We start from the raw sequence: 20,427 nt of genomic DNA, 5'->3' as shown, positions 1-20,427 counted from the left end.
CGTGCGATCAAACAGGCGACGACTGCATGTAGATCTAGAACAAAGTCACTCTGTGATGCTGCTGTGTTCAGCCGTACTCCGATGAAATCTTATATCTTCGAGTGCACGACCCTCACCTGAGTAAACGTTCTGCTTCGAGGTCCGGTTCGATGCTCGGCTTCGAGGTTCGGTTAATCCGGGCTTCGGGCGTCGGGGTCGCCACTGTGATGTTGCTTATTCAGGCTGTCTTGAAGTCAACCAATTACTCAGCAAGCGTTTGAGTATAATTGTTCGGGTGTATTACGTGTAGTTGACCAACAAGTCAGACAAAAATAAGTACATCAGTTTTTAACAAGTGAAGAGATGTAGTCAAACGATGATGAACAAGTTCACATAGATTTATTCTGATAAAAAGGCCACAGTAGAAGTCTCTGTCACTAAACACGTCGTTACCCTGGAGTGTTCTATCGCTAACTGATTTTCCGGTCTCTAACCCAACATATCCCAAACGTCACTAGTCCCGTTCAATATGCGTCTACTATGGTGCGTCGCTAAATAACTAAAATAACTAACCTATATAAATAAGGTGTCTAACAATATATATATATATATATATATATACGACTGCTAGAATTTTGCGCATATCATAAGCTCTGCATTACCAACATATTTTAGGACAAAACGACATCATTGTGTCTTATGGACGCATCCTAAATCTGGACACTGGCACCAGCTGGATATGGATACTGACACGGAAAAGGGACATTGGAAATATACTGCTGACACGTAGCTTTTAAAGTGCGGACTGTGACACTTATCACACTTTACTGTCGTGCCGGACAAGACTGCTGCCTTCTAAAATCCACATATCACAGGGAAAAAGAAAGCCATGTAGCGTAGCTAAAAGGGGTTTTGAGTTTAAGCCCCCTCCTCTAGTTTGAAACTAAAAAATACCTTTTTAATATAAAAAAAATTTACACACTAAAATTTTATAAGCGTAGCCTGAAAACTGCAAACAAAAACAATCCTGATCTTTGCATTGAATTTACAAATAAATTAGAGGAAACTTTTTAAAACTTCTCAGTGACTGAGGTAAAAAAAAAAGCTGGACGTTTATACGTGATGTTATGTACCAAACATCATCACTGGTCTTTGAAAAACAAAGAAAATGAAAACTGTTTTGAAGCTAATCTGACCGAATTGGAAACTGCCACTAGAAACATGATATAATCTTTGCAAAACTACAAGAAGAGCCCACCACAAGCATTTTACAAGGCTCAGATCTATAAGAAAAGATCCCCAAAGAATAGTGAGTCAGTGCGATTACAAATACTGGCAGGCCCTATGCTAAATCCTCAAATCTATTGATGACTATGTTAACATCATCGGACTATACGAGGGCATGAAAAAAGCCTTTGTACTTCACACTAGCGAGTGTGCCCCGCTTAAGTCAAAAGATTCAATCATCAGTTATCTTGCATTTCAAATGAAGTTATGGGTAGAGCACTATGCTGAACTTGAAAAGATTGAAAATACCATCTTCAAACTGCTTTGTCTAGCTTCCCGTCACTTTAAGTTTTCAGCGAATTCGACGAAACACCCTCTGTAAAGAAACTGAACACTGCTATTGACATGCTTGCACACGGAAAACACCCGAAGAAAATGGTATTCCTACAAAAGTCATTCAGGCTGCAAAGCTTGCCTTCATCAAGCCTCTCCACTAACTGTTCTGTCTGTGCTGGGAAACAAGGAATTGTCCCCCATAAATTGATGGATTCCAACATAGTAACGATTTTAAAAAAAGGTGACTGCTTCAAATGTAACAGTTATAGAGGCATTTTACTCCTTTGCATAGTTGAAAATGCCTATGCTGAGTAATGCTGATGAGTTTACACAGAATGACAGTGTGGCTTTAGGGCCGGTAGATCCATAACAGATTCGATTATCTCCATGCGGCAGCTACAAGAGAAAAGAAGAGAACAAAAGCAGTCACTCTGTATAGCTTTTATTGACTAAGGAGTTTGACCTTGTCATCAGATCCGTCCAGTTTGACGTATTAGAGAGAATCGGCTGTCCAAACAAGCTACGGAAACTAGTGTCAGCTTTTTATAAAATACTATGTAGGTCAGCGTACAGTTTGACATTTCCGCCTCTAAGCAATTCTCGAGAAATCAAGAGCGGAGTAAAAAAAAAATGTGTTCTGGCTCAAACACTATTCGGCATCTCCTTTTCAGTTGTACTCACCAGCGTTTTTAATGCAGATGGAGTATATATTTACAGCAGATCCGATGGACAGCTATTTATTCTGTCACGCCTTAAAGCCAAAACACAGAGACAGCGTATTTTGATTAGGGAACTGCTGTTGGCCGATGATTCTGCACTCATATCCCACACACAAGAAAAATTGCAGAGGCTTGTAAATGCTCTGGCAGCTTCTTGTCAAGAGTGTAGCCTTACTTAAGCCTCTCCAAGACCAAAATCCTAGCACAAGATAAACAAGAAATACCAGCGATACATATAGGAAATCACACACTTACAGTGGTGTACGAATTCACCTACTTGGGAACAACAATAGTCAGCAAACTAGATTTAGAAGCTGAGCTGACAAAATAAATAGGAAATGCTTCTGCAGCAATGGCAAAACTTTTCTAAGCGCCTGTGGGAAAATACCAAATTGACTACGGCAACCAAAATCCTAGTCTACAATGCCTGCATTCATAGCACATTTCTTTATGGCCGTGAGAGCTGGGCAACTAACATGCGTCAAGAACACTGATTAAATAGCTTCCAAAGGCTGCTTGCGACGCATAATGTGCTTGCCTGGAAGGATTATGTTTTCAACCATGACGTTCTGAACGGGCTAATAAGCATAGCATCTATGCACTTCTTAAACAGAGAAAACTACTCTGGCACGGTCAAGTCACTCATATGCCAGATGGAAGAATCCCAAAAGACATAGTATACGCTGAACTTGCAGAAGGAGACCCAAGGGCCGCAAAAGATTAACCTACATATATATATGTAAGCCAGACATGAGAACCACGAACAAAGTATGTGTGCGGAGACAGGGCAGCATGGAAACTGATTGTACGCGCGGGTACGAACTTCGCTTAGTGCAAAAGTAAGGAAGCTGCATCAGACAAGAAAAAAGAAGAACGCTGCCCTGTTAACTAGCCCTAATCCAGATGCATATACATAAACAAACTGTGTCAAACTCTGCCTCTCCAGAAATGGCTTGATTAGTCACCGCAGATTCTACTCCATCTTAAGACGAAACCCAAGCCATTGACTCAGCTGGGCGCATTCATTGTCTTTCGAGACATAAGTGGCCATATATATATATATAAATTTATAACTCTACATTGCGCAGTGTCATTTGGCTCGACATTGTGTACCAGAGGACACGATAGAGAACAGAGGAAGGAAGATGGCCGATGATTAGAGATGTAAACAAGAACGCTTGAGATGTGATTCTAAGTTTGGCTCTTGGTGTAGTTTATAATTGATTATTAAACGTTCTGTTTTATATCACTTTCGTTGAGGTTAATTACTAAGTTATAGCATTGGTGTCAGAAGTGGGATTCTCAACGAAAGGTGAGAAGGTCTGGATGTATGTATAGAAAATTGAACGATTTCATTTTCGGGTAAATCAACATAAGTTTAGGTTTTAGTTGATCAACTTTTGAATACTGGATGGCGTCTAAGAAAACACTTAGTCAACTGTCATTACAGGAACTTAGACATGAACTCAGAGGTAGAGAGCTGAAGGTGAGCGGAAACAAGGAGGCACTTATGGAGCGTCTTAGCAAAGTATGATAGAGGAAGAACAGGACCCGTAGACTTATGTGTTTGAAGTAGAACCCGACTACGATGGAGCTTTGGAACATTATACAAGAACTAAACAAAACAAATACTGACATGGGAAACTCATTGAAGGAAGACATGAAATCAGGAAATGATGAACTGAGCTCTAAGAAATCATTTGTGACATAATTGAAAAATGACATAGACAGTTTCAAACAACAATTAAGAAATGAGGTAGCTGAATTAAGGTCCCCAATGGTGGGAGATGTTGATTCTAAAATTCAACAATTACAAAATGAAATGAAGGTGGAGCTGCAAAAGAAACAAGATGCGGGGGCCACTGTGACTGAAATGACGGGGAGGTTTAAACCACCGGTGTTTGGCGGCTCTGTGCCTTGGTAGGCGTATCGATTACAAATCGAGCGGTACGTGACGTTTTGGCCCCGCCGTTTTGGCGACGGGACGTTTTGGCGCGAGCCGTTTTACGACGGGACGTTTTGGCGCGAGATATCATTTGACAATAATTTTTTTTTAATGAACCCTTGAATTCCAGCGACTAAGGCAAATAACCATGGTGTCTATGTATACGTAATTTAAAGTATTTTGAGAAATATGGTACATGTATTATATTTTTACTTATATTAGCAAGTGTTTGGTATGTATAGCTGGAGATACCATACAGTTATTAAATGAACCAATGTTAATGTAAAGAAATAATTGCATCAATTTTTAGTCTTTCATCGTTTCATTTTGTTTTTAATTTTTAAAGTAATTTCTTAAAAAACTTTTTTGAAAATAAAGTGTGCCTCTTAATAAACACACATACACAAAATGTTTATTAAAGAAAATGATGTGAAAAACAAACACACATTTACATTTAGTACGTGAAAAATATGTCTTAACACAAACACTCATGCAAAACATAGATATGAATAATTATTTTTAAATAATATAATAAACGTACATAATGTATTTCGCGCCAAAACGTCTTGTCGCCAAAACGGCTCGCGCCAAAACGGCGGGGCCAAAACGGCGTAGCCAAAACGACCTTCGCGCCAAAACGGCAAGGCCATAATGGCGTCGCCAAAACGGCGGAGCCAAAACGTCCTGCTTCTTAAATCGAGGCGGCGGCGCAAATCAACAGATGGGTTACCAAGGCAGAGAAGGCAACTGGTCTCATGTTGGCACTCCGAGGCAAGGCAGCCGAATTGTTACAGACTATGACGGATCTGACAGACTACGATGCCATGGTGAAAACAATGGATCTACGATACGGCAATGAACACCTGCAAGAAGTTTTCAGGATGCAATTAAAGAATCGACAACAGAAAAACGGAGAGACATTACAGGAATTAGCAGCAGACGTAGAACGTCTCGCCCGTCTTGCTTACACATCGGCAATACAGGAAAGTTTGGATGTTCTGGTCACAGATGCTTTCATAGATGGAGTGCGAGATTCAGAACTTAAGAAGGCCATCCGAATAAGCGGAAAACGGAAAATCAACGAAGCCCTCATCTATGCCCTTTCCTACGAGGCGGCCGAAGTTTCAGCGAGGAACATACACTATTGTCGGACGTTAAATGTGTCGGAAGAGGAGGATCTGCCTAGGCGGATTCGAAGAATGGTAGAAAAGGCTTTAACTGAATGGGAACATTATCAGACCTGAAGGCGTAGTAGAAAGACTTTTCGTTGCTGGAATTGTAACACTCCAGGTCATTTACGGAGGAATTGTAACATGTTGTTCCAAGGCCAAGGCTGTGCATCAGAACGTCAACCGCTTCGATTCTACGGGCTTAGGGAGCAAGAACCGGCAACCCAGAAAATCGAAACTCCGAGATTATCCACTCCTTTCAGAGTGTTAGAGCAAAGCAGAACATTGAGAGTGCAAGGAAAGATTGGCGTTGCTTCTTATAGGTTCCTCTTGGACGCAGTCGATAGTTGGACCCAATCTGATTGGTGATCAGGAAATAATACGAGTGAATGGGTACACTCTTAAAACGGCAGGTGGCGAACTGTTACCTATATTAGGACAGGTACGGCTTAATTTTGAAATAGAAAGTCAACCATTTAGTCATGATTTTCTGATCGCAAATGTTGCCAATCCTTGGTCTCGATTTTATGCAGGAATTCTGTTTATCTCTAAACATTGGAAGTGGAACTGTACAATATGGGCACATAGAGTTCCCATTGCTTGATGATAGTTTGAAAGGCATTCAAGTGAAACGAATAGAACATACGAGCAAAATGGTCTAATCTGTCAGTTAACAGGTATCATAAAAGGGACAAACTGAAGTGGAACAAACTGGAAGGCCAGCTACATCCTAGAAGAGCGGAGAATGAAATATCAACCAATCATTGTTGTGGCTGGACGGGTAGTTACAAGGAAAGTGTTGGTGGTGGCAGCGCCGGCGATGATCATAATGACAAATCAGATGCGTCTAGCTTTCAAGATAAAGAAAGTGGCAACCTTTTCAACAATAAGCGCAGACCCCAAAAGAAAACGCTAGATGAAGAAACTACAGGAGTGACCTACAGGCAGAGTGAAACTATTGCTTTCGATGCCCTTGATATGAGTGCTTCATTGGGCATGACCAAATCAGACAACGTTGGGTCTGCGTCCAATACTCCTGTTTGGCTACCAGTACTAACTGCAGACAGAAATTTAATAAGAACTGTTCTGTTTTATATCACTTTCGATGAGGTTAGTTGCTAACTATGCCTCGAATGAACAATGCAAATACCAGAAAAACCATCAACAGGTCTGGACTTGACAAACGTGTTTACGTTTGCCTTCACAAAGCAGAGTAAAAGATGAATCATTTTCAGCGGAGACTGGACACTGATAATGGACATGTGTAGAAAGGCATACCTTCTGGAAATAATGAAAATGTGTTTTATGGCCTGGCCTCCAGTGGAACTATAACTTTCTTGCCAGAACTTCAACTGCACTGACAATTCCACTGCCCTGTCGAAAATCTGGTCATGTTTGGGACGAACATAACTAAGGAGGGGGCAGTGTTATGGCTCTACATTGCGTAGTGTCATTTGTCGCGACATTGTGTACCAGAGGACACGATAGAGAACAGAGGAAAAAAGATGGCCGATGATTAGCAATGTAAACAAGAAGGCCTGAGATGTGATTCTAATTTTGGCTCTAGATGTAGTTTATAATTGATTATTAAACGTTCTGTTTTATATCACTTTGGTTGAGGTTAATTGCTAAGTTATAGCAATTCTGTCGCGGACAGAAACAATATATATATCAGAAACAATATATATATATATATATATATATATATATATATATATATATATATATATATATATATATATATATATATATATATATATATATATATATATATATATATATATATATATATATATATATATATATGTTACGTCTTCCTATATGCTGAGACCCTTTGGACAAGAAAACGACAAATCACAGTTTATAAATACTTTGATCTTTATTAACACTGAAAAACACTTTCTTTTTCCTATTTCTCCATTTTGGTTTTCTTCCCCTTTCAATACGCAAACGCAATTGCACCATTCACATTTACACTAAGATGAGGCCCCCCCCCCCTGTTTATTAAGTTTGATGTACATCGAACGTCCAAAACATAAATCACTGAAATTTTATCAGACTATTCCAAGTTTTTTTTTTTTTAATCTGTAACATATAAAACCATAAAGTAATAACCAAACAAAATCATAAAAAATGTCATGTAAATACCACTACAATTCAAACAATTTGTAACAATTATGTTTATCACAATAATAACTGTTATTATGAGCAATTCAAACAACTTCTGTTAACATATATCTATAAGTAATCATATTTCTATTAATACAACTCCCCACTCATAATTTTATGCCTGTACAAAATATCCTCATTCTAGCCGTAATCAAATAGTTAACAATCTAAGTCTATCTTGCTACATGCATATTGTACCCCCGACAACATGACCCGGCATATAGCTAACTCACAACACTCCTAATACCATAGATTTAACCCAATACTATTTACTTCTGAGGATCATCAGGCCTATATAATAATTCCAGTCTTGACGATTCTTATTATGTATTTCTTCCACACAATTTCTATAATTTTCTTACAAATGTAATTTTAATAGAATAATTATAATCAAACAGAACCACACAAAATTAAATATATTGTGCAAAATCTACGTATCTTCTTTCCACTACTTATATTCTTTTACATCTCCTATATAGCCTTTACTAAACTTCTATAATGTAGTATCCTTAACCTATATGCATAAGTATCAACAATATTCAATTCATTACACATATATTTATTCATTGTAGAATAGAACAATAATTAGTATCCATCATTTCCACCTTTTCTAATCCTATCTATGTAATTATTGAAATGCCATCCTTTCCGCTTCCCTCATTTGCAATGATATCCCATTGTGATCCCACTACCGAATGATCTAGCTGTACTATTTTCTAGACTGCTAATATCCCTCTCTTTTCTCGTATACGTCTATCCACTATTGTACCTTAATTCCTTCACTCTGATTTACTGTTGCATAAGATATATGGGCTTGTACGTTTGTATGTGGGTTTAAATCGCTTTCCCTGCACCACTGATTGCCTTACTTTACTTGATTTGGACCCATTCCAATTGCATTGCTTTCTACTTTAGCTGTTAATTCTTTCTTCTCGTGCTCTCTGCTACCCATGTCGTCTGATGTATGGGATCTTATGTCTTCTTCCACATCCCCATTTCTGTATCGAGTAGACTTTATCCCATAATATTTCTTCCAATTCTCAATCTCCCTTACTGAACATATTTTCACCCCATGAATGTTCCCAATAATTAAATCTATCTCACCCTGATCTACAACACAAGCTTCCACTGTCCCCTCAAAACACAGTGTGTCTATACTAACTTTAGCAATCGGTAATTGTACAATATTCCCATTAAACATAACACACTTCCTAGATTCGCCTGTATATTCATGGTCTTCCACTAATTTCTTATTCACCCCAATAATAGTGCTCCCTGTATCCCTGATGGTCTTAGCTGTCTTGTTCCCTACAAATGTCTGAAAAATATCTAATGTTCCAGTATCAGATGACAATGATAGCCTTGCTCTATTCTACCTTTCTCCCAGTCCTTTTCTTCCTGTCTGTTTCCTTGATATCTTCCGTTGCGGCTATCATATTGTCTTTCATATGTACCACGTTTATAATGTCTATCCTGTGTCTCCCTTGTTCTGTGAGAGTTATTCTGTGTCTCAAATGTTCTGTTAAAGGCAACTATTTCTTCTATATCACTGCCTCTAGATAATTTCTTCTCGGGGTGTGCCCCTTTATAAGCCCTTACCAGTCTTACTATGTCTTCTATGGAAGAAATATTTTTAATTCCTCCTGACACTCGTACATCACTTTGTCCAGCATGAGAAATGTCTTAAGACTGTCAAAGTTTTTTTCTACCTCAGCGGTTTCTATCCAGTTATCGAAATGGCTGCTCATTTTGTCCAAGAAGGTCTGCGGGTCATCCTCTGGTTCTATCTCACAATTAACAAACTGTTGGCGATAGAAAGCCTCTGTTTTCTCGAAAGTTCGAAGTAGTTGTTCTTTCACAACGCTGTAGTTATCCTGGTTTATACATATTTTTAAAGGCACTTCCGCTGTAAATGATCTCGACAATAAGAATGTCCATTTGTCTTCAGGGTACTCCAGTTCTCTCATTTCTATTTCAAATTTCTTCAAAAAAAATGTATATGTCAATTTTGTCTTCGTTGAATATCAAACCTTTATATTTTGCCAGTTTATTCCCAGTAGAGTCACTCTTTCTTTTATCAATTTCTTTTCCTTGGTCTGTTTTTAACTTTTTCTCTGCTGTCTCTTTTTCAAACGCTAATCTTTCTCATTCAAGGGCAACTAATTCATTTTTCTTTTCCCTTTCAATTGCTACAAACTCCTTATCATTTTCTCTTTCTCTTTTGTCCTCCTTATCTAATCTCTCCTTTTCTTTTTCTCTTTCTCTTTTGTCCTCCTTTTCTAATCTCTTCTTTTCTTTTTCTCTTTCCATCGCTAATCTCTCCTTTTTTTTTCTCTTTTAATCGCTAATTTCTCCTTTTCTTTTTCTCTTTCCATTGCTAATCTCTCCCTCTCCATTAACCTTTCTTGCACGTATTTTCTGCTACCTCAGCTTTGTCCGCCATAGTCTATTACTAATAATATCGAATCGAATGTTCTCCTGTCTCTAGATCTAGACTTTACTATCTATACTGTCTGCTGACAGGAGATCCACTGTGTATAGAGGGACAACGTGGGTTTTACCTTTGCGTTGGGCGCCACTTGTTAAAGTCTTCCTATTGGATGAGACTCTTTAGACATGAAAACGACAAAGCACAGTTTATAAATACTTTGATCTTTCTTACCACTGAAAAACACTTTCTTTTTCCTATTTCTTCCATTTTGGTTTTCTTCCCCTTTCAACACACAATCGCACCATTTCACATTTACACTAAGATGCGCACGTAACAATATATATATATATATATATATATATATATATATATATATATATATATATATATATATATATATATATATATATATATATATTTATATATATATATATATATATATATATATATATATATATATATATATATATATATATATTTATATATATATATATATATATATATATATATATATATATATACGCCATACACAAATGCACTTTTATATGTAGCACCATAATATTAACAGTTCACTGCGTATATTGTATAATATAGTGTGTACAAACTTTTGTATCAGACTGCGACATCTTTTTTTGTTTATTCTTATAGAATGTTAGTTTGGTCATTGACATCGATTTCCAAAGACATGAATATTACCTTTTTTATTTCCTAGGGTGCAAAAAACACTCAAATTGAGGACATATGTCATTCACTGTACTGTCAAGATCCCTTGAATTCTGGTGACTGTAAAGTGATGGAAGCATATATCGGGACGTCCTGTGGTGATGGAAAAGTAAGCTTTCCTAATATTTATAGATGTACAACCAGATAGACCTGTTAACTACCTCACCCTAAGGTCAATGTTAGTCAACAATCACAAAGAGGAGTGGCTCATCCAATGGGCATCAGGAAACACAGGCAGAGCTATGTACAGAGAAATGACTACGCCTAACAAACTGGACAGTATTAACTTCCTACCCCGCATAGAACAATCTACAATCTTCCAACTAAGAACAGGACACACACCACTATTAAATTACCACCTGAACAAAATAAACTCCACACAACTACCATTTAGCAGACACTGCGCCCATCCCTTTGAAACCGTAAACCATATCCTCTTTGAATGCCCCTTCCTAATCCACCTTAGGCAGACCCTACTTCCATTCCAGCCCAACATAACCAACACCCTGTACGGCAGTGCTGAATAACTAAAGAAAACAGCACACTTTTTTTCCTTGGCACAGTCTGCAAAAGAGATCTCAGCTCAGCAGCAATAAAGCTGGCTAAAAGAAGAAGAAGAATAGATGTACAGATTTTCTTTTCAAATCAGGTCACGCCTTATTAGGAGATACCATTCAGCCATGAACCCCTCTAATTTAGTTTTTACTTATAACAATATAATAAAGCCATTCCATTTTTATAAAATAAACCTATAAGAATGTAAGTATATAGAGTGAAAAGCTTCCTTCTACAATATTTGATCCAGCTAATTCTAGTAACTATTAAGCTAAATTGGACCAGCTAGTAAATGGATGGCTGCCTGGTCGTGCGGTTTGCGCGCTGGACTTTCGTTCGGATTTATCGACGGTCGAGGGTTCAAACCCTGCCCGCTCCCATCCCCCGTCGTCCTGCGGGAGGTTTGGACTAGGAAGTAAACTATCTTCAACTCTGAAGGAACATCCGAAACATGTAAAACATTTTACAAACAAACAAACATTCGAGTATCACTTTTACCCAACACGCACGAATCTCTTCGCAAAAAATATGCCCTAATCTTATTTACACTATTTGTTAATTCCTCTTTTAAGTTCTTATTCGAAATATTTGATTGGATCATGGAACTATACTAATGGAACACCAGCTTCGAGTTTTTTACAAAGACAAAGAGAGTCGAAGTGCCGTCGCGCATCTTTTTTCGCGCACCATACCATTTTGAAAAATCGATGATGATGCCAAAGAAGAAATTTACTCCGAGGGCCACTTGGATTGACCTGAATTGAAAGTAAAACTTCCTTACTCTATATTTTATTAGATCTGTAAAAACTTTATTCATTTTCTGACTATCTAATAAAATAGATACAATTTTCCTGAATAAGAGATCGTCACAAAAGTTATTTTTTTCGATCACCCTATAAAATGCCACTTTTTTTCTCCAAAAAATAGAATCTAAATTCCGAAAATACAATCTTTCAGTGTTTCTGTGTTTGGTTTATTTACACTAAATCTGAATGAAGACCTGTCTACCTTTCCGCTAAATGCGTATTTGTTACGATATACTAAATTGCACGAAATAAAAATAAAAATAGGAGGCCTAATACAGTTTTGACACTCCAAGCTACGCAGTTCTAATCGTTTTTTTTTTTTTATTATCGAAAGGACTAGGCTATAGGCATACACGTCTCGTGGGAAACAAAGAAAAAGTTAATATTGATAATATTGTAGCCTAAATAAAATGACAAAAAAAAAACAAAAAAAAAAACTATAGCCTAATCTAAAATGAAATAGATCTAGAGCTAGATTTTCTTGGACGAATGATATAAAATAAGTATAAATAATAAATCATATGAATCTGATAGATCTAAAACAAATACTTATAGTCATTCATTAATTAATTATTAGAATTACTTGACTTCCGACTGGTTATTTTTATTGCCAAAATACAATGTATTTTATGTGCATTTATTAAAAACAACAACCAAAAATTAAGCGTTTGACGCAACTAGATCTAATATTAGTAATATATAGATTGTAGTTCTAGATCCAGAAAGCTACTTCTCTAATTCAGTTTTCTAGTTTAATTCTAGTTAGATCTAGATGTCTAGACCAGTAGATCTAAATCTCGCCAGGGTTTTTGTCATGGAATAGATTTATAAAACTTCAGCCACCTACTGATCACGATATGACATATACTTTTTCTACTACTAGACTCTACATCTAGATCTAGTAGATCACTACATTTGACTAGATGATTACTAGATCACAGTAAAATTCAATGTGTACTTCCGACTTTAGCTCAACAAACAAGTCTACTCCAAAGTATAGATCTACTAGTAAAGTCACAAAGTGTAAGGATCATTATATATTCACAGAAAAAAAATTATAGGCCTAAATGAATCGAATAATCAGTAACTAAAATCAGTCACTAAATTGACTAATCTAAATTATTTTTTTTTTAAATGGCAAGTGTTATTGATGACTTCTGACTTGTAAACCAGTTGCAGAGATTCTAGTTTTTATTTTGATGACATGTTACGATATATCAATGATATTAAGATAAACGCAAGTATCTAGTGGAACAGACAGAAGGACCATTTAATATAAGGCAAAGAAGTAAGATGTTTATAATCCAGCAATCTCACAGAGGACTTGTGTCATTTGTGATGGCATTTCATGCATTTACAGAAAATACAAACTATTCTACAAAAATGATAGGCTTGTCTTTGATTCCGAAGACTTATGAGGGATGCTATGTTTTCAGTGGCTACTCAGCCCCAGCTGTGACCTACATATTATGCCAAACTGAGCACAGTGTGGTAGAATCAGTTGCTTTTTTCTTTTTGCCGTCTACCCTCGGCTATTAATTTTCATTGGTGTATACCACACCTTTGTAAGTGACCTCCAGCTGTCTCGTTCTGAAGCTGTATGCAACCAGGTGCTCTCTTATTCTATGTCGGTTAAAGCAAATTTGCGCCTAAGCTTGTCTTTAAAGCATTTCTGCGGTACCTCTTTATGTGCATATGACATGTTAGGCAAATAGGCTTTGCCTATCAGAAGGCCATTTCGGAAAGTATAGGTGTTTAAAATGAAACTCCAAATATCTGGACTTCCAGTAACCAAGAAAATAAGCTTAGGATTCAAAGAGACGACACTGGCAACTCAGCTAAGACGATCAGTAAAAGTAATAGCAACTTTAATTGCAGTCTACCAAAGAAGATAAAAAGAAACAAGTGTGGCTTCAATAACATTGATGATATTTAGTTTACTTTTATCTCATTTACTAGTATTACTATTTCATTGACTAAGTTTTTTTATTGTCAAATATGCATAAGTACATGTACTAGTTCCTGCAATTTGATGAGAAATAATAATAAAATTGTGTGTAGTCTATATACAAATGTTTATAAGAGATCACAGCTTAGCTTAATTTACTTAATTTCAAAACTCTGATTTTGTGTTCTGACTCTACTCTAAATAAATTATATTTTATTTTAAGAATGCAAAGTTGGAAATTCTGTTCTGATGAAAAAAAAATTAAAATAAAGTAGATGTTTATGGTTTCTTTGTTTTTATTTTAAAATTATTTATTCATTAAAAAATAATTGTTCTTTAACATTTACTTGAAGTAAAGATCAAAAACACAAATTCAATACATGTTCAGCACTCAATTCATGCAGATCACAGCCCATCACTTAAATGTATTTACTGTCAATTCTACACACTATACATTTCAAAATGTTACTTTAAATTGTTATATGACACAATCAAAGTACTGGTACCTCACATTGATGTAGGCCTAAAGCAGCTGAAATAATGACAAATTTTCATTCAATAACTTGTACTGTCATTTATTATCAGACGTGTTAAAACTAATGACCTGTATTATCATCATCATCATTGGACTTTTTCAGTCGTAGAAAAACTAAGGTTTCATCTCAAAGCACACTTCCTCATGTGGCTGTGAAGCCCTATTTTGGAGAGACACTCCCGTCCACAGATAGCACAGGTTAAGGTGGCTTTTGCTTAGGTGGTAGAGGAGCTTGTCGTTTTTCGGATTGTACGTTTTTCTTCCTAAGCTGAGACCCATGTACTTTCACTGTCCATAGCTTTCTTGGTCACTGTCTCTCTCCATCTGTTGCGGTCTAGAGCTATGTTTTCCCAATTGTCAGTATTGATGTTCACTGATTTGAGGTCACGTTTTATTACATCTATGTAATGGAAGTGGGGGCGACCAGTTTTTCTTTTGTCAGTACTGTGTTAAAACTAATGACCTGTATATATAATTTATTAAGCAGGAGCATCAACAAATCTTGAACAATAATTGTCTACAGAAAAACTTTATTCTTACCCAAACAGTATACATTTACAATGTATTTAAGCAAGTTAATTTATATTTATACAAATCTATATGGCCTAAAGATTATAGCGTATTTTGATGTGTGAATACCAAGTTACATTATTACATGAAAATAGTGTACTCATTTTTTAAATATTCTGGGTAATAAAAAACTAATGATACAATAAAATTGAAGCATTAGTCAAAAAAAGAAAATTTTCACTTAAGATCTATGTGAACTCTATGCTTGAAAAAAATCATTTTGAAATTAATTTTAAAAAAATAATTATTATGGTATGGTTCTTTAGTCAATGGAATGATAGCAGCAATTATTTAACAATTTCATGATTATCCATTCATTTCAATATACTTATAACTGAAAAATAATTCAAAAGGTATAGATACAACCATTTGAATAAATGATTATAATTTTTTTCTTAATTTGCTTAATTCAAATCTAATATAAACAAGATTTCCTCTGTCAAGAAACTTATGAGGGAAAAACATGCATGTTCTTCTCAATAAGTTTTGCAAAGGGAATTAAGAAAATTTAATTGATGTAGCTTTTTTTTTGCCAAGATTTTAAACCTTTGCACCAAGCTTTAGTTTTAAGGAGAATGCACCATATTTATATGTTTACTTTTGTTAGATTCTTATTTCAATTTTTAAAAAAGTAAAATTTCCCTTACCACTCATCCGCTGCACTCCCTCTTGTTTTAATGTGCTTAGATTAATAGTTTTCAAGTACAATATCAAACAGATTTAAAGAAATACTAAATCCAAACCTATTGGCTGAATGACAGGTTATACATAAATATATATAGAGCTTACAGTTTAATATATATATCTTAAATTAAAATTGGTCCAAGATTTTTATTTTGCAACATGATGGGATTAGTCCAAGAATCTCATCTTTTCTTATAACAGAAAGTTATCTAGTTATACAAATAAATAAAAGGATTTAAAAAAAAAATATGTGTGACATATGTGTTGACCATGCTAAACGTATATATGTTATTAAGTATAGTTATATAATTTAGCCATTCTAAAAATAGTCTGTACCTAAAAGGAGCTACTGCGTTTATGTGTAGACATGGCCCTGACCTTAATAGTTATGAATTATTACTATAGGTGAAGGCAGATGTTCAGTTAATTTGATGCACATTGAACTAATCTAAAAGCAACTAAAACATATATTATGATTTACATTTTCATGGAAAATTAGTTTTTCAAAAATACAAGTACTTCAGCTTATGAGAAAAGTACATAGGGAAGAATTGCAGTACCTTACCTTTAAGAGGTGCAACCAATCATTGACTTTTCAGGAATGCATGACTTTTTCTTGCATTTCCAAACATAACTGTAATTATACAATTAGGCATATTGGTTAATTTCTTTTGAAAGCATTAAAATTAAAAAATAATATTATTAAATTGAAAACGTTGTTGTATCAAACATACAAATTATCAGACAATTTTGCCTAATTTCATCTAACAGTTTATTGTAAAGGAATGGCCTGCACAACAGCCAAGGTATATTAGGCATTCATGAAAGATGAATGTGCTTAAGAGTGTTATAAATAAATAAAAAAAAAACTAGAGAAAAATGTTAAATTCCATCCCAGATATTTGCATGTTGCTTGACCATGAAAATCACACAATTCATAAAATATCTATTAGATAACTAAAATAAAAATTGTATAGTAGTACTTACATTAAATATTGAATGGATGCCAATATTATTAATGTCTGCCCAGAGAGTAGAAATAGTATAAGTATGATCCTTGAGCCATTCTGGTACATCATCAGAACTGGTTGGCATGGTTCTACTTGTTAATAACTGAAACATTACAAACATTTTTTTTTATTTATAATTTATCACAGACTAGAATAGAAATGTTGCCAGGAAAAATACCAATGGTTAGAATACACCTGATGATACTTTTGTAGCCTTATTACTGGTTAAAATGCACCAAAACTTCATTAATTAAATCTGATAAGAAACATATATGTATCACACAAGTCCAAGTTTATCAGAGTGTCATAGCAAATAATTAACTAGATATATGAGTTTTATATTTGAGTACTGAATTTCATGGGATTGATCCAACTTGACACCACATCATTTATTATTTCATGAACTCATGCACCTGGGCATGGCATGGAATGGAAACTATTATTTAATATATATGGGGTGTAGGCAAAGCATTGATTATAAATTGTCTTGTATAGATTAGATTGGGTAAAACTGCCAATTGAAGGTAACTTTTACTGATAGATCTGGATCAATTATAAATTTATGGGACCTAGACCTGCATAAATTTTATCTTTTATTTATATATTTTATGTACATATATAGCTAGTCTAGAATCTATAATTATATCTTAATAATAATTTTTGTAGATGTCATATAATATCTAACATATTAAGTATAGATCAGTAGATTTAAAATTTTAGTTAGTGAATATTTTTATATTCCAAATATGAACTGGATCTATATATATAGAATTTAGATCAGTAGATTTAGTTTTTTAGGTAGTAAAATACTTTTATATTCTAAATCTAAACTGGATCTAGATCTAATTATTCTAGAAGCTTAGATCTAGAAGACTAGTTGTCAAGATTTGACTACACTATGGCTAATGCACTAGCTTAGTAGGCCTACTAGATAGATCAAGAGACAGAGTACTAATAGACTCGTCTTGCCTCGTTGGGCGTCTCAAATCAGCTACAGACTTTAGAGACAATTTAGGAAGATCAATGTCGATCCAATTCCAAGATCTACAATCTACATGTTAGAGTCTAGCTAGAGATGCTAGATCTAGTCTAGAAGGCTTATCAATAAAAAATAAAGTCAATCATTTCTAAAGTTTGTAAAATTATATGTAGATCTAATCTATCTATTTATAATATAATAAAAATCTAGATTCTATGTCTACTTTTTAAATATTTAAAATGATATGGCTGATGATATTAATTATTTTAATTGAGACATTGACATACTGTCACATACAAAGTAACAAAATAATTAGATCTTATACTAACTCATAGACTCATACCATATTGTATTAAACCTTCGAGTTTACGTTCCACTATCTTGACTTGACTATATTGACTAAATAAAGGGCACTATGATTATAGATGTAGATTATTATCTATGGTGATGATGATTATCAACTGGTAGATCTATAACTAGTATAAGTAGATCTAGTATCGTCACTATAAGTATAATCAGTATAACCACTGCATTCGTTTCATTCACTGTCTGTATCAATAATCGTGTGAATGTGATGTGAAAGTGAAGTCTGGATTTAGATACAATGGATAGATTATAGATCTACTATTAAAAAGTATTAACTATACTAACTATAGTGTCTATAGTACAGCCAGTATGAGTATACTATATACCTACTAGATCTATATTAATCTATAAGTTCAAACAAGTATAGCTATACTCCTATAGACTAGATGATCGATAGATCTAGACTCTAGACTAGATCTATAAATATTCATATTCATATTGATCTCATGTATGGGCTAGATCTAGAGAAAATAGAGTGGATCTCATGACTGTCTATATTAGATCTATTGATTTTTTTTTAAATCGTTAAATAAATCTAGACCTTAGTCTTTACTCTAGCTGAGGTGTTGTAGATCTATATTATTCTAGATATTATACAAGAGATCTAGATCTATATATGTTCGGTGTTTAAAAAAATCGCATTTGAAATTTTAAACACCCAGATTTAAGTATTTATATACCCATATTGGTAGGTCCAAGTTAATCATTTATTAGATCTATTAAAGCATGTGTATATAAAAGATTATTATTTTAAAAATATATTATTATATAAAAGATATAGTTATGAATATTTACTTTAAAAAATTAAACAAATGAATTTTTCACTTTTGCCAATTAACACTGGCTAGCAAAAAGGATGACTCCTCAATACTGTGAAAAGACGATAACTGCATGAGTTGGTTTGGAATTGTATTTTGTAAGACTGATTTATAAAACATATCCTTCATGAGAGAACGAAAAAAGGTTGTCAAAAAAAAAAAAGCTGGCTGGACTACGCAAATAATGGACCAGCCTCTCTCTCTTGATATCTTGTTAAGAACATTGGTGACCGGGAAAAGTGGATGGTTTGGTTGCGCGGGACAGATGATAATAATGACATGTACATAAAAAAAATTCCAGATTTTGTGTAAAAAACCCTATGAGGAAGTACTGGAAACACCTATTTTAACGAAGTGGCCTTAAAAAAAAATCTTTTGTGACGATCCATTATTCAGGGAAATTGTATCTATTTTATCAGATAGTCAGAAAATGGATAAAGTTTTTACAGATCTAATAAAATATAGTGTGGGGAAGTTTTACTCTCAATGCAGGCCAATCCAAGTGGCTCTCGGAGTAAATTTCTTCTTTGGCATCCTCATCGATTTTTCAAAATGGTATGGTGCGCGAAAAAAAGATGCGCGACGGCACTCTGATCATAAAATCTCGAAGCTGGTGTTCCTTAGTATAGTTCCCTGATCTAATCAAATAAAGCGTAAGAAAGTTTTACTCTCATTGAAGGTCAGTCCAAGTGACTGGCGAAGTAAATTTATTCTTTGGCATCATCATGAATTTCTCCACATTGCACCATGTTCGGAAAAAAATACGCGTAGGCACTCAGCAAGTAAAAACTAGGAGCTGTTGTTCTATTACTATAGTTCCATGATTGGATATATAGTATATTTTTTTAAAGCCTGGGCCCTTGTTTTTCGATTACAACCTGCAATATATTTTTGCACTTTTATTAAAACTGCCAGTACATCAACAGTCCCTCTTATAGTCAGCCTATTCCAGTATTGTTAATGCATATCTTATATATATATATATATATATATATATATATATATATATATATATATATATATATATATATATATATATATATATATATATATATTCGCAGCCCGCGGGTCTTAATTTGCGTATCACTGTCGATATAGTCACTGAAATTATGTTTTGGAAACGATTAGAAGAAATAAAAATGTTTTAAGTAAAACGAATAAAACGAATGCGTGAATGTAAAAATAGCATTAAATGAGCTATCAAAATATCTAATCGACCTAAATTCTTTTTTCAAATAAAAACATTTGCTCGTAAGTCTACATATATTTGATTAAATATGAAATGACTAGACTTTATTTTGTATGTTCATGTGTTAAAGTAAAGTTAAAGTATAAAGTAGATATATCATTTTGAATTAGATTAAGAGTTAGAGATCGGTCTAGAGTTAAATATTGGCTTGATTAAATTTCGTTCTGCGAGTACGTGGAGCATTCGATCTACGCATGCGTGACCTTTCT

At 34.6% G+C, this 20,427-nt stretch overlaps 1 protein-coding gene and 1 long non-coding RNA gene across 5 annotated transcripts in view; one reads left to right on the top strand and one right to left on the bottom strand.

The window, feature by feature from the left end:
* The window catches only part of LOC106078253 (uncharacterized), a 115,174-nt gene that overhangs the window by 46,838 nt on the left and 47,909 nt on the right, over nt 1-20,427 (top strand). For all 4 annotated transcript variants that reach the window (XM_056031563.1, XM_056031564.1, XM_056031562.1 and 1 more), the window contains exon 12: nt 10,688-10,807. In XM_056031563.1, coding sequence (XP_055887538.1) covers nt 10,688-10,807 — 120 coding nt within the window. The remainder of the gene's footprint in view (nt 1-10,687; nt 10,808-20,427) is intronic.
* Nucleotides 16,110-18,370, bottom strand: LOC129926607 (uncharacterized). Its single transcript, XR_008778312.1, has 3 exons — nt 18,129-18,370; nt 16,784-16,909; nt 16,110-16,430 (listed from the first exon to the last, which is right to left on the bottom strand). It is a non-coding gene; the product is annotated as an uncharacterized LOC129926607 (long non-coding RNA).

The sequence above is a fragment of the Biomphalaria glabrata genome, chromosome 6, assembly GCF_947242115.1.
Source record: "Biomphalaria glabrata chromosome 6, xgBioGlab47.1, whole genome shotgun sequence".
NCBI classification, from domain to species: Eukaryota; Metazoa; Mollusca; class Gastropoda; family Planorbidae; genus Biomphalaria; species Biomphalaria glabrata.
Note: the sequence above shows the minus strand (reverse complement) of the source record. Positions and strands in the feature narration are given on the sequence as shown.